The 13,008-nt window shown below is 37.3% G+C and overlaps 1 protein-coding gene across 4 annotated transcripts in view; it reads right to left on the bottom strand.

The window, feature by feature from the left end:
• Positions 1–13,008, bottom strand: part of METTL25 (methyltransferase like 25) — a 113,109-nt gene that overhangs the window by 20,184 nt on the left and 79,917 nt on the right. For 3 of the 4 annotated variants that reach the window (XM_072146504.1, XM_072146507.1, XM_072146505.1), the window contains 4 exons: positions 8,588–8,617; positions 4,897–4,970; positions 2,489–2,530; positions 2,163–2,256 (listed from right to left, as the gene is read on the bottom strand). In XM_072146504.1, coding sequence (XP_072002605.1) covers positions 2,163–2,256; positions 2,489–2,530; positions 4,897–4,970; positions 8,588–8,617 — 240 coding nt within the window. The remainder of the gene's footprint in view (positions 1–2,162; positions 2,257–2,488; positions 2,531–4,896; positions 4,971–8,587; positions 8,618–13,008) is intronic. The other variant, XM_072146506.1, reaches the window with a different exon arrangement.

Genomic DNA, 13,008 nt, shown 5'->3' with positions numbered 1-13,008 from the left:
ACATGACATTCACATACAAAGCATAGACACATTTGCTTTAGGTCAGGAGGGTGTCATTGCTCCAGACTGCGTGGAATTAATCCTTCTGGCCAAAGATTCCATCCAATGTTCCGTGACAATAACGCAGCTGCTATCACTTAACTGTGATACCAACTGCAGGGGACAGTGGAAACATAAAAACGCTTTCTCTAGAATTCTTTCCCAAACTACACAGCCTATGCATTAACATAGAGCCACAAACAAGCAGCAACCATCTGCGTGGGCATTTTTATATAAAGATCATCTGTATACTGATGAGAAAGTTACACAACATCTTCAAACTATTGAAATGTGCTAGGCGGGTGACCAACTTGTGAAACGTACTAATAGTCTGTTTTCAATTGACCCAATAAACTAAATCTAGTGGAAATTGTGGTTTTCAGATGAACTGCCTGGGGGATCTAATGAGAGGATCTCTGGGGGCCAGGGGTTTAGGCGTGCAAGCCCAAAGCAGAGCATTAACTGTTTGATCATCGGTTACCTGCCTTTAGCTATAGAGATTGTCTAAATAGGAAAGGTATTAGATGAATAACGCTAAATAAAAGCATATTAAAACACTTCTTGTTCTTTTAATTTCATTCAAAAAACAGCTTTACAAAAAAAAAAAGAACAGCAAAGCAAACACAGCAATGTAAAAATGGACCCCCTGGGATCCATTCTCTTTAGTTAATCCGCATTCACAAAGCTGATTTAATAATAAATCATGTGATTCTAAAAAGACCATATACCTGACTTGGTTTATCAAAAAGGCCGATTGATTGAAAGAGGTGTGAATTGGTCCCAAGACACACAATATTAGATAATGAATGCTCATGCTACACAATAACTGGCTTAGGGCTATGGATTTTCATTGGTAGTCTGGCCAATGTTTATTGTCCAAATCTTGTCTAAACTTATAAAACACTATATATCAATTTAGATAAGCCATGGTCAGACCATAAACTATACCTGACGCGCAGACTGTGTTTCACAGAATACTATAAATATGTAGTTATGCCATATAGCTGGCTCTCAGGGTGTATAGGCACTTGTATGCTATAATCATAAAACGTACATGAAACGTACGTTATGAAAAGAATAAAACATGAATACCAGTATCCCAATTTTGAATATCTGGCAGAAACATCTATATTAAATCACAAAATATAAATCAATAAACTAAGTCGCAAGAAGACATAATATTGCTCCGGAAGAAGCCAAGATGCAAAACCCAAGGTCGGGCAGTGACTAGGTGTCCTTGTGGTTTTTACATTGCACAATTTTATCTGATTTTATGTGAGTAGATTCGATAATAAACTACTGAATTTTTGGGAAGTGTCTACACTATGTCTGCATTCTTTTCTCTGTATAGTGGGATATGCTATTAGGAGAATCTTAAGGACTATACACGGTTCCGTGTCTGGATGGTGCCTTATTTTCGTCTGGGACATTAATGGTCCAATAAGTCAAGCGATTTTATTGAAAGATATACACATAATACGTATAAATTTGGATCAAAACTAAGTGACTTGAAGATTATATAGAGCGCCGGTCACATTACACTTCACACTCTCTTCAAACCTTCGGATGTCTTGGATCCACCTGGGACTGTTGTTTGAGCTCTACCTACAGATAAGGTGCTGCATTACTTTGAACCTTTATTGACAATATTGCAACACCCAATTCTATATAATACCAATACTGAATATGAATTTAAGTCAGAACAGGTATATTTTAGAATTGTGACCCCAGCCAAATTGTTTTGATGCGGTCACAGTTGAGTTTTCAAAATTTTGTTCTGTAATGTTAATAAGGATTACCAATAAAACCTCATTACAACACCTTACAGCTTAGCATTGCAGTCTGTGAGAAAAATAAGCTTCACCAGAGGCCACAGTGGGTAGAGAGATCAGACTGTAACTAGGGGTTGTCTTTAGGTTGGGTATCTTCCAGTTAGGGGACCACCTATATAGGTAAAGTATTTCTTGCCATTATAAATATTAGGCAATATTAGTTACCCATTTGTACAGTGCAATAGCTATTCCAAATTTGTCAAAATAATTTGCTGTTCAGGGAAATTTACTTTATACAATTTATATGTCGTATAAAAATATAAAAGTATAAATACATAAAATTAGACTAACCTTGGAGTCGTCCTGACCAAATTTCTTTAGAGACTTCCTAACATAATCTGTAAAGGATGAAGACTTGGAAAAGATCTTTCCAACACGTTGGTCGCTAAAAAGAAAAAAAAAAACGTACACAATATTACCGGTAGACACCCTACAAATCACAAAACCAGAAAGATCTAAGGAAGAGACTAAAAAAAAAAAAAAAAAAAAAAATTGTAATGTCTTGTATTACCCACCACCCAGACTTTTGTCTTACAATGCTGTTACCAGTGTACACCATAGAACATTTCCCTCTTTATAGATGATAATGTCTTTAAACTTTTTGATCAACATCTTACATTTTTAGGATATTCTTGCTTTGTGGAACTAGCGAATAGGACCTTGAAGAAAAACAATTGTCGAAATTTGGCATAATTATGTCAAAATAACTAATAGTTACAAACACAACAAACATTACATATCTAAAACATGAATTAATCATAACGAACTTGAATGAAAATGTGAAAAACACTTAACATACCAACATATAAAAAGGTTTATATTAACAAATTTGTCAGAGGTTGTTTCTCTGAGGCTCATGTTAAAAGACACTCAATTGCCAATTTTTGATGACCAAATAGAATACCACAAATCTCAGAAAGCTACATCTTTAAGACCCAATACAAAGATTTCACGTGTTATTCAAAAAAATGGATGCTGTCTACATGTTTACTCTATATATCTTAGCTATACAAGGTGAACATGGTTCCCCAGCTCATTCTAAGAAAATATCTTATTCTATACGTATAGAAAGTCCAAGCAGCACATTCAAAGATCTGTTGGTGGGTGCAAGCTTCAAAAGACTGGGCCTTAAGTCCTTCAGTGATATATAAAGAGGAAATTGCGCAGCACACCAGGTCAAGTGAAAAATTTTTTTTTTGTGGTTTATTCCATATTCAATAACAACAGCGACGTTTCGGCTACCAGTAGCCTTCCTCAAGCCATTTAACAAGTGTGAATGGTGGACATATATACAATTGTGAGAGGTCACATGACTTCATAGGTGCCGCCCATCCAATTATCATATTTGTGTTATAATGCATAAAACAATACAATAGCATAATACATAGATTCAATTTGCATTTACAATTGGATATATACATATGGTGAATAAAAATACAATAATATTAGATCAATATACAGGTAAAGTGCATGTGCCATATACTGATATACAATGGATCCCCCACAATAAAAGTGATAAAGTGCCATAGTGCATCTGGTGTATCCTCCTACTGTGTATTGTTGATGTGTCCCCGGTTGAGCTGCGGACTTTAATCTTTATTATCTGGAACACTCCACAACAACCGCTGCGCACGCGCATTGCGGCCACTATGGCGTGCGTTCCATTTGGTGCATTCCAGAGAGCCGTCTCCTCATTCAAGTGTTCCAGATAATAAAGATTGTAAATGCAAATTGAATCTATGTATTATTTTATTGTATTGTTTTATGCATTATAACACAAATATGATAATTGGATGGGCGGCACCTATGAGGTCATGTGACCTCTCACAATTGTATATATATCCACCATTCACACTTGTTAAATGGCTTAAGGAAGGCTACTGGTAGCCGAAACGTCGCTGTTGTTATTGAATATGGAATAAACCACAAAAAAAAATTTTCACTTGACCTGGTGTGCTGCGCAATTTCCTCTTTATATATCTTATTCTATAGTTTTTTTAATGATATAATTAAGATATTTTGTAAATTAACTCCAGGGTTCTCCATTTCCACCCACTGCTGACTTCAAGGTCTGATTTCACTGCACACTTTTATTTATCACTGGCGCTCTGGAAGGGACCCACTCCCGTATACAGCATGAGATAAGGTATCAGTCACTCTGTTGTAATTAATACGTGTATTTTTAAATACAAATTCAATGAAAACTCTAAAGAAGGTCTATCGACCAAAATGCCATGTTTTGCTTGCTGAAAACATTTTCTTTAAATAATTTTTTTTTTTTCAGATTTTGCCATCTTCTGGCACTAATAACTTTCTTATACCTTGGTGCAGGAGCTGTGGGTGGTGTCATTTTTTGTGACTTCTAATGACTGTTTCAATGCTAGCATCTTTAGGGCTGTACGACCTTCTGATCCCTTTTTATTGAATTTTTCATATTTTTCAAAATGGCAAAAAAGAGGCATTTTAAAATTCTGCCACCATTTTCCGTTACAGGGTTATACGCAGTGAAAAAACTTTATTATATTTTTTGATAGATTGGGCAATTTCAGACGCGGCAATACCTGATGTGTTTATGATTTTTACTGTATATTTATATCAGTTATAGGGAAAGGGGGGTGATTTAACTTTTTTTTATTTTGACTTTTACTATTTTTCAGACTCCCTAGGGTACTTTAACCCTAGGTTGTCTGATTGATCCTATCATATACTACTGGACATTTTGTCCCCATGCTCTGGCCTACTAATTATAAGTATCTCAGTGTGTCAAGACTAGCCAAGAACACCACCGGGATCAAGATTAAGAAGAGCAGAGCTGAGTATTTCTAGGTTTTTCAACTGGCAATTTCCTTTAAAGGCTATGAACATCTTTGAAATTAATTTTTTTTTCTTGAAAACTTTTTTTTTAGTTTGCAAATGACCCATCACAGAATAACCTTTTTAACGCATTACAATTGACTGTAAAGTCATATCTTCAATCCCTTTGACTTTTTTTTTTTAATACCTAGACTTTGTGCACTATTCTTACCTTTGAGTAATACCATAGACTTCTTTACAGATGACCTGAAGCACTGCTCGATAAAACAAGGAATCAGTAGGAAGCTTATAAAACCAAAGAAAACATCAAGGTTAAAACATGGTTTACAATAGTCTGATTATCTAAAAATAGAATTTTAAAACATATAGCTTTTTGAAATGTTGTCTAATAGTAAGTAATTAGAATACAGATTTTTTTTTTTAACTTTATCGAACATGTGTTGGTTCTATGTAAAGTGGGTATGGCGAATGGTGGCCATTAAAATGACTGTAGGTAGGTTTAAAAGCTCTGCTTCCTTTCTCTTTTTTTACCTTTATTCCCCAAGGAGAAATTGAACCTTCAACACTCAACTTTTTCTTAACTACTGTATACATACTCAAGTATAAGCTGAGTTTTCCAGCACAAAAAATGTGCTGAACAACCCTAACCTGGCTTATTCTCGAGTCAATGAAAAAAAATACTCACATTTCAAATGCCCCTGCGGGTCTTCTTCTATCTTCAGCTCTGGCTCCGTCTTAGGATCCCCACTGCTGCATTGCACAAACCACGACGTCAGACGCTTGGAGAGCTGAACACACCACACATGGGGAGCTGAAGATGAAGCCAGAGCTGGAGCTGAAAATAGAGGCAGAGCTACAGAGGGTTTTGGGTTTTATTTAGGCTGGGCAGGGGGCTACTGGCTATAAATGGGGGGGGGGCACTGGCTATTTACTAGGGGGGGGGGCACTGGCTATTTACTAGGGGGCAGCCACTATCTATATACTAGGGTGCTGCTGGCTATATAGTAGAGGCACTGGCTGTCTATATACTGGGGGGTAGCACTGGCTATATCCTGGGGGGCTGCTGGCTATATACTAGGGGGACAGGGGTCTGCCTATATACTAGGGGCAGGAATCTAGCTATATACTAGGGGCAGGAATCTAGCTATATACTAGGGGCAGGAATCTAGCTATATACTAGGGGGGGGCTGGCTATATACCAGAGGGCAGGGGCTGGCTATATACTGGGGGGGCTGCTGGCTATATACAAGGGGGAAGGCACTGGCTACATACAAGGGGGCAGGCACTGGCTACATACAAGGGGGCAGGCACTGGCTACATACAAGGGGGCAGGCACTGGCTACATACAAGGGGGCAGGCACTGGCTACATACAAGGGGGCAGGCACTGGCTACATACAAGGGGGCAGGCACTGGCTACATACAAGGGGGCAGGCACTGGCTACATACAAGGGGGCAGGCACTGGCTACATACAAGGGGGCAGGCACTGGCTACATACAAGGGGGCAGGCACTGGCTACATACAAGGGGGCAGGCACTGGCTACATAAAAGGGGGCAGGCACTGGCTACATACAAGGGGGCAGGCACTGGCTACATACAAGGGGGCAGGCACTGGCTACATACAAGGGGGCAGGCACTGGCTACATAAAAGGGGGCTGCTGGCTATATACCAAGGGGCAGGGGGCTGGCAATATACCAGGGGACAGGGGCTGGCTATATACTAAGGGCCTGCTGGCTATATACTGGGGGCAGGGGGCAACTGGCTTTATCCTAGTGCACAGGCTGCTGGCTATACACTGGGGGGTATGTGACCAGTGCATTTTCCACACTCAGCTTATACTCGAGTCAATGAGTTTTCCGTGTTTTTTTGTGTTAAGATTAGGCGCCTCAGCTTATACTCGAGTATATACAGTATTTGAGAGTCCATATAATATCCATGAAACTCAGGAGATCTTGAGAAGAATACTGTGTTTCATATAAATTAAATACAGATCCTATTTCAACTTTAAGTTTAAAACAGAATCTTATCCAAGAAATGACAGATCCAAATAAATAATTGACGTATACAAAATTCACAAATATTAAAATTAAACCAAAAATGTGCCTGGCTTACAATATAGAACATGTACTGCATGTGGTCTTTCAACTGTAGAGAAGTAAAATGTGTGTTTCTAATAATATGCATATTACCAAAATACATAACAAATGCAGATATTCATTATACAGATATCAATCAGTATTTGCTATTCTGAGGATTCACTGTATTATATCTTATTTCAACGAAAGACACAAGATACATTAACTAGCTATATCAGTGATGGCGAACCTTTTAGGGACCGAGTGCCGAAACTACAAGCAGAAGTCACATATTTTTAACAAAGTGCCAAATTAAAGTAACTTACAGGTTTCAAATGTATTAGCATCCTGAAAACACAAATACAGTAGAAAGAAGGAGTAATTTGGATTATGATTGTAGTTTCCCTCTAGGGTTCCCTTAACAGGATGAATCAGAGGTCTGGAAAATGGACTACAATGATAACCAGATCTGTCCAAACCTCCTTGCTCCTCCTGCAATAACAATCTGCAAGATCACAAGAACACTCTCCCATCATTCATAAGAAAGAAAGAATGCTCACACCTTTTATATAGAATAGAATGGAGAGGCAGGAGACCTGTTCAACCTACCACTCCATGCAACTCTATGGGAGCAGTTGGAAATAGCTGAGCACAAAGCTTGGCTACCTCCAGTACTCCTATAGGCAGTGAGTAAGAGTGCCAGTGATAGCCCTGACCAACTGGGGTCCGCTTTTGTAAGTGTCCCAGTAATTGGACCCCTAACACTCAAAGTTGTTATAATTATTAGTCGTATACTACAATAACAAATAAAGGAATATAGGAAATAACAACATGTTGAAATATGACACCTAACAGATTCCTACAAAAAATGGCACTTTCTGATTAGAGTTGACTATTAGAAGCCAACAGATCCTTTCTATAAATGATACTTTTTGAGCACTATGTCCCCTCCAGTCAGCAAAGAGATCCTTTATAGGGGCATACTTACAATATAATAATATGGTCTAATTCAAAATGTATTCCACTATACTGGCTGGTTATGTACACTTTTACTCTTATATTTTATTACATACCATATTGTAAAGGCTTTTGCATTTTTAAAGAATTAAGATTAACAGAGTGTCTACTTGGTTTTCACAATATTTGTCATCATGCAAGACATGTAAAATATGAAATACTAGCTGTAGATCCCGGCATTGCCCGGGATAGTAAATAACTGCACTGTCCCTGTCTGTCTGCCTCTGTCACTTACTCTCCCTGTCTGTCACTCAATCACTCTCCCTGTCTATGACGTTCCCTGAGTCACAGAGAACGCTGTGCAAAATTTGGGGATTATAAACGCAACATACATACATATGTACATACATACATACATAAACCACACACTCATCTTTATATATTAGATGATTTTAACAAATTGTATTTTTGCATTGTATTATTTTTTATAGCCATCATATAATAGTATTTTATCATCTCATAGTAAGCTTGTGTTCTGTAAAACGCTGTGTAATATGATAGTGTCAGAGAAAAAAAGATTATTACCATTATACCTTGTAATACTTTGAAATTGCTTCTATTACTCCAATTTTCCAACTTGAACTACCAGGGACATACTTTATTTCACCCTTACAGTACCCAGGTTATATTGTCTGTCTTTACGCCAATAGAGGTCCCTTCCTAGTTCTCTTTATAACTATAAGCAGCATAAAGTATATAGGTAGTGCTAGGGTTAACTCTAAAAGCAGTTGAGACAATAAGTTCACGTTTAGGTTATGCATCACCAGACAGAAGACAGATGCATGCAATTCAGTAAACAATACTACTTACCCCTTGGCCGACCGCAACACGCTCCAAAGCCTATAGTTTGAAGAAAAAGATAAGGTGGATGCGTTTATGATTTAGTCAGGCAAATGTAATAAACGTCCTGACAGAGAGAACAGATTCATTACGTGACGTTAAATAAACTCACACGCTGCAATGTGTTAGCTGGTTAATCAGATCTTTGGTTTACTTTAGACAGACTTAGAATAAAATCAGGAGTTTTAGTCTCAATAGAAACATTCCATGAAACTTGGCCACATGCCTGACACACTGCAGCAGCCACAGTCAATGCTGCACATTTGGGTGAAACCAGAATCTCAGAACTCCGTTTTATACCTTTCTAAATTCTGTCAAATGACATAGTCAGGTAATATGATATATTTACTGAGAAAATGTTTATCTTCTGCTGTATTACTGTGCAAACATCAATTTAGAAGCAATCTACATCACTTGATATTTAGCACCAATTCCAAGCAAAAAAAAGTATAACAACATTTCAAGTAGCTTCTACATGTAGCTGGAGCTTATAAGGTATCACACTCATTGGGGTCAGGAAGTAAGAGTTCTCCTCATGGAGAGTTTGCTGTGGTCAATAGCCTCTTACACAGCCAAACCAGTTCCCTATGCTGCACTGAAGAGACCCAACCAGGTTGAAACAGTACTGTCTATAGTTGGGAATCTGTTCCTTCAGGAATAGCTATACCGGTTTGGCTTAATGCCACATCATGTTATTAGAATTCTTGTAGGTCAGGTTTGGTTCTGCCTTACAAGGTAGCAAAAGGAGCCATTGTTTTCCATTTTCCAACTTGGAAAACGTATTTGTATATTTACCAGAATTGCCTAGAGGAGTATCAATGGCCTTAAGTCTCCACAAGCCTATAAGGTGGCCTTAATTGGCAAACTTTCACATGGAGAACTCTTACTTCCCGACCCTAGTAAATAGCCTCTCACTCAGCCAAACCAGTTCCCTACACTGTACTGAGGAGACCCAACCAGGTCAAAACAGTGCTGTCTACAGTTTGGAATCTGTTCCTTCTCGAACAGATATACTGTTTTGGCTTAAGTCCACATCATGTTATTAGACTTCTTGTAGGTGATGCTTGGTGTAAAAGGGACTGCCTTTCAAGGTAGCAAAAGGAGGCATTGTTTTCCGTTTCCCACCTTGGAAAACATATTTGCATATACCCCATCAAACATCAAAAGTTGGCAAGCCAATATTCAGGCTCCAATTCTATTAACCATTATTATTCCTACAAAGATGGTTAAAGTACAAGTAACACAGATAAACAATAAGGGCAACAAATGCATTTACATATACACATACATTTTATGAGTAAAATGGCTAAACTATCTTAAATTCCCAAGTAATGTTTGGGAGGTTTTAGCTTTGTGTTCACACTGTATATAATTCTACAATTTTTCACCAACTTTTAAGCAAACTTTGAAGAAATTAATAGCACAATGAAACTATGTTATTATATTCAGCATCTGATCAAAAAAACTTCCTTTAATTCTACCTCCCTTTTCTCTTTTTCTTCTGAATTTCCACATGCTATCTGTTTCGGATTGCATAAAAGTGAGAAGGGGGAAGAGGTAGTCAAAGCACCTAATTTTTCAGTTCCTTAGTCCACAAAGGTCAGCACTGCTGCTTCATGGAGGGGGCTGCATCTTGGGGCAACGCTGCCCCCCTTCCTTTGTAAAAAAAAAAAAAAAAACGCGACCCAAGAACACTAGGTCCTGGGCTGCGACCTTTGAATTTGCAAGTTAAAAAAAAACAAAAAAAAACCCCCACACAATATCCTCACCTTCTCCCACAGCTCTGTCTTTTCCGGCCGCAGTGCACAAATCATGACGCCACGTGGTGTCATTTCCCCCCCTACGCTTATACTCCAGTCAATAAGTTTTCCCATTTTTCTTGTGGTATAATTAGGTTCCTAGGCTTTTACTTGGGTATATACAGTATGTATATGTAGTAGGTCCATACAGTATGTATATGTAGTAGGTCCATACAGTATATAGTAGGTCTATACAGTATTTATATGTTGTAGCTATGTACAGTATGTATAGTAGTAGGTATATAAAGTATGTATAGTAGTAGCTATATACAGTATTTAAATGTATTATCTATATACAGGATGCATATGTAGTAGCTATATACAGTATGCGTATGTAGAAGGTATGTACAGTATGTAAAGTAGTATATATATATATAGTAGTATGTATATACAGTATACATAGTTTATTTCCTCATAGTGAAGAGGCCAAAGACCAGGGAACATTATAGATGTGTGGGGCTGTACAAATAGGGGTATTATAGTGTCCCCTTTTCTGTAGACCCTTCTTTTAGACAAACAACAGAAAAAGGGGAAGCTGCATGAAAAGGTGCTTTTTGGATTGAGATCTGGCACATTATATGACAGGGAGCATGTGTCACTGGCTTCTCTATCAATTCTGTCATTCGTGGGTTCCCAAATTCATTATTCCCACTAAGCATAGTATATAACTCTTTGACCCTTTGTATTATTCGACTGAGGCAGCAGAGAGGCTGGGTACACCCCTAGGCAGGATATAACTTTTTTGGTGTCTTATTTAGTAGACTTTTGCACTTCGAATATATCATATTGAATTAGACAGCTTGCTAAATCGAGCACATGAGGTGTTAATGTCTAGTGTCAATGTAACTATCTAGTTAAAAAGTTAAAAAAAATACTCATCAACAGAATGCAACAATTGTGAAACATTTTGAATACAAAAATATTACATAACTACAATCATACACTCTCATAATGTTCCTGCTTACATTCAGACACTGGACTACTGATTTTGTCAAAGTTAGTTGAGAGTTGAGGTACACTTCAAAATACATCTTTAGGATGGGTACTTTCTGCAGAGCTTCAAATCCTCTTCAATAGGAAAACTACTAAACTTCATCTTGCCTGCAGTCATCACTTAGAAAGACTGCATACATGGCTGTATATTTTAAATATAACAGAATTTTTTAATAAAGTTTTAACAAGGACAAATACCCTAACGTAACAAAAAAAGTTAAGCTTTATTTTCACACAAACCATTACTTTTAATGGTCTGAAAATGGAACCATTAAAATTACATTAAAAACTTTGTAGTCGTAAATCTTTCATAAAAGTATAAAACTAAAGCTTTTAGATAACTCTAAGACGACGCTAAAGTAATCCAACTCATTTTAAAAATTTAAATAAACAGTGTAAATACCTTTTCAAAAAAAGTAAACACATTTCTGTTCTAATATTTTTTTTATACGAATCCCCTGCTCTAATAGCAATTTGGTCCATATGTGGATTTTCATTTTCCTGCCACACCAATAATATAACAAACATAATAATCCCCCTAGCACCATGCAATACCAAGGTTAAAAAGTCATAATCATCAAAGTTGATTTTAAAGATGTAGCTAGGAAACAAAAAGAATGTATAAGCCGTGTGAAGTCATAATACATATTGTAATATTTTATTACAAAAAAAAGAAAGCATTCCTGTAAATGCAGTGATCTAAAAACATGAAATGCCACCAAAAAGTCCTAACAAACAGTTGTAGGTTGTAACTTAGTATTTTTATTATTATCCCACCACCTTTCAATTATTTTGGTCTATTGTTAGGACCTCATACAACATTTATGGGCGATTAAAGCCTCATACACATAAATGTACAACAGATAAATTTGCTAGCCATTGTTTCAGTGGCTATAACGTCCCCATTTACCACTATGGCTCATACATATGACCATGGTTTCCATTGCTCTGTGCATTGCTACCGCAGTTTCTTCTCCTATCACCGATGTGTGGGCAGCAAACATCCGTGTGCATGAGGCCTAAAGGGATTATATGGCCAGTGCTCACATTGTGAACAAAAAAAACAACAACTGACTCTTAATAGTTCCAGCTGTTAAATATAAATTGTCATATTAAAAGCCATTTAAATGGAACCTGTCTCCAGGCAGCTAAACCCTTATGTTAGGACATATGTCCCAAACTATCCATCTCAGTTCCACTTTTTATTCTACTGATTAAATTCTACATTTTAATTTGCCAGAGATAGTACCACAAAAAGAATGCATCTATGATGCACAAACTAAGGATGGCAACAGCCTTATTCATGGGACAGAGAACTCAGTGACATGGATAATGATGTTGACATTCAAAACGCGTAGGTGGGAGGCAATCATGTCCCTTGTATTTTTTTTGGTTGCTTAAAGATGCTGTTTTTAACGTAATGGAATAAACTTTATACTTGTATCAGACGATGGAGAAGGTCTTTCCTTCCATGCACACTTACCTAATTGACAGAATCAGTGCCTCCAAAGACATTTTAGTATATCACTTAAATGGAACCTGTAATTAAAAACAGGCGCAATAAAACCATACTCACCCCCCACTTTGCATTGTTCCTTT

The sequence above is a fragment of the Engystomops pustulosus genome, chromosome 4, assembly GCF_040894005.1.
Source record: "Engystomops pustulosus chromosome 4, aEngPut4.maternal, whole genome shotgun sequence".
Lineage (NCBI taxonomy): Eukaryota > Metazoa > Chordata > Amphibia > Anura > Leptodactylidae > Engystomops > Engystomops pustulosus.
The sequence above is the reverse complement of the archived record's forward strand: the minus strand, read 5'-3'. Positions and strand labels throughout refer to the sequence as shown.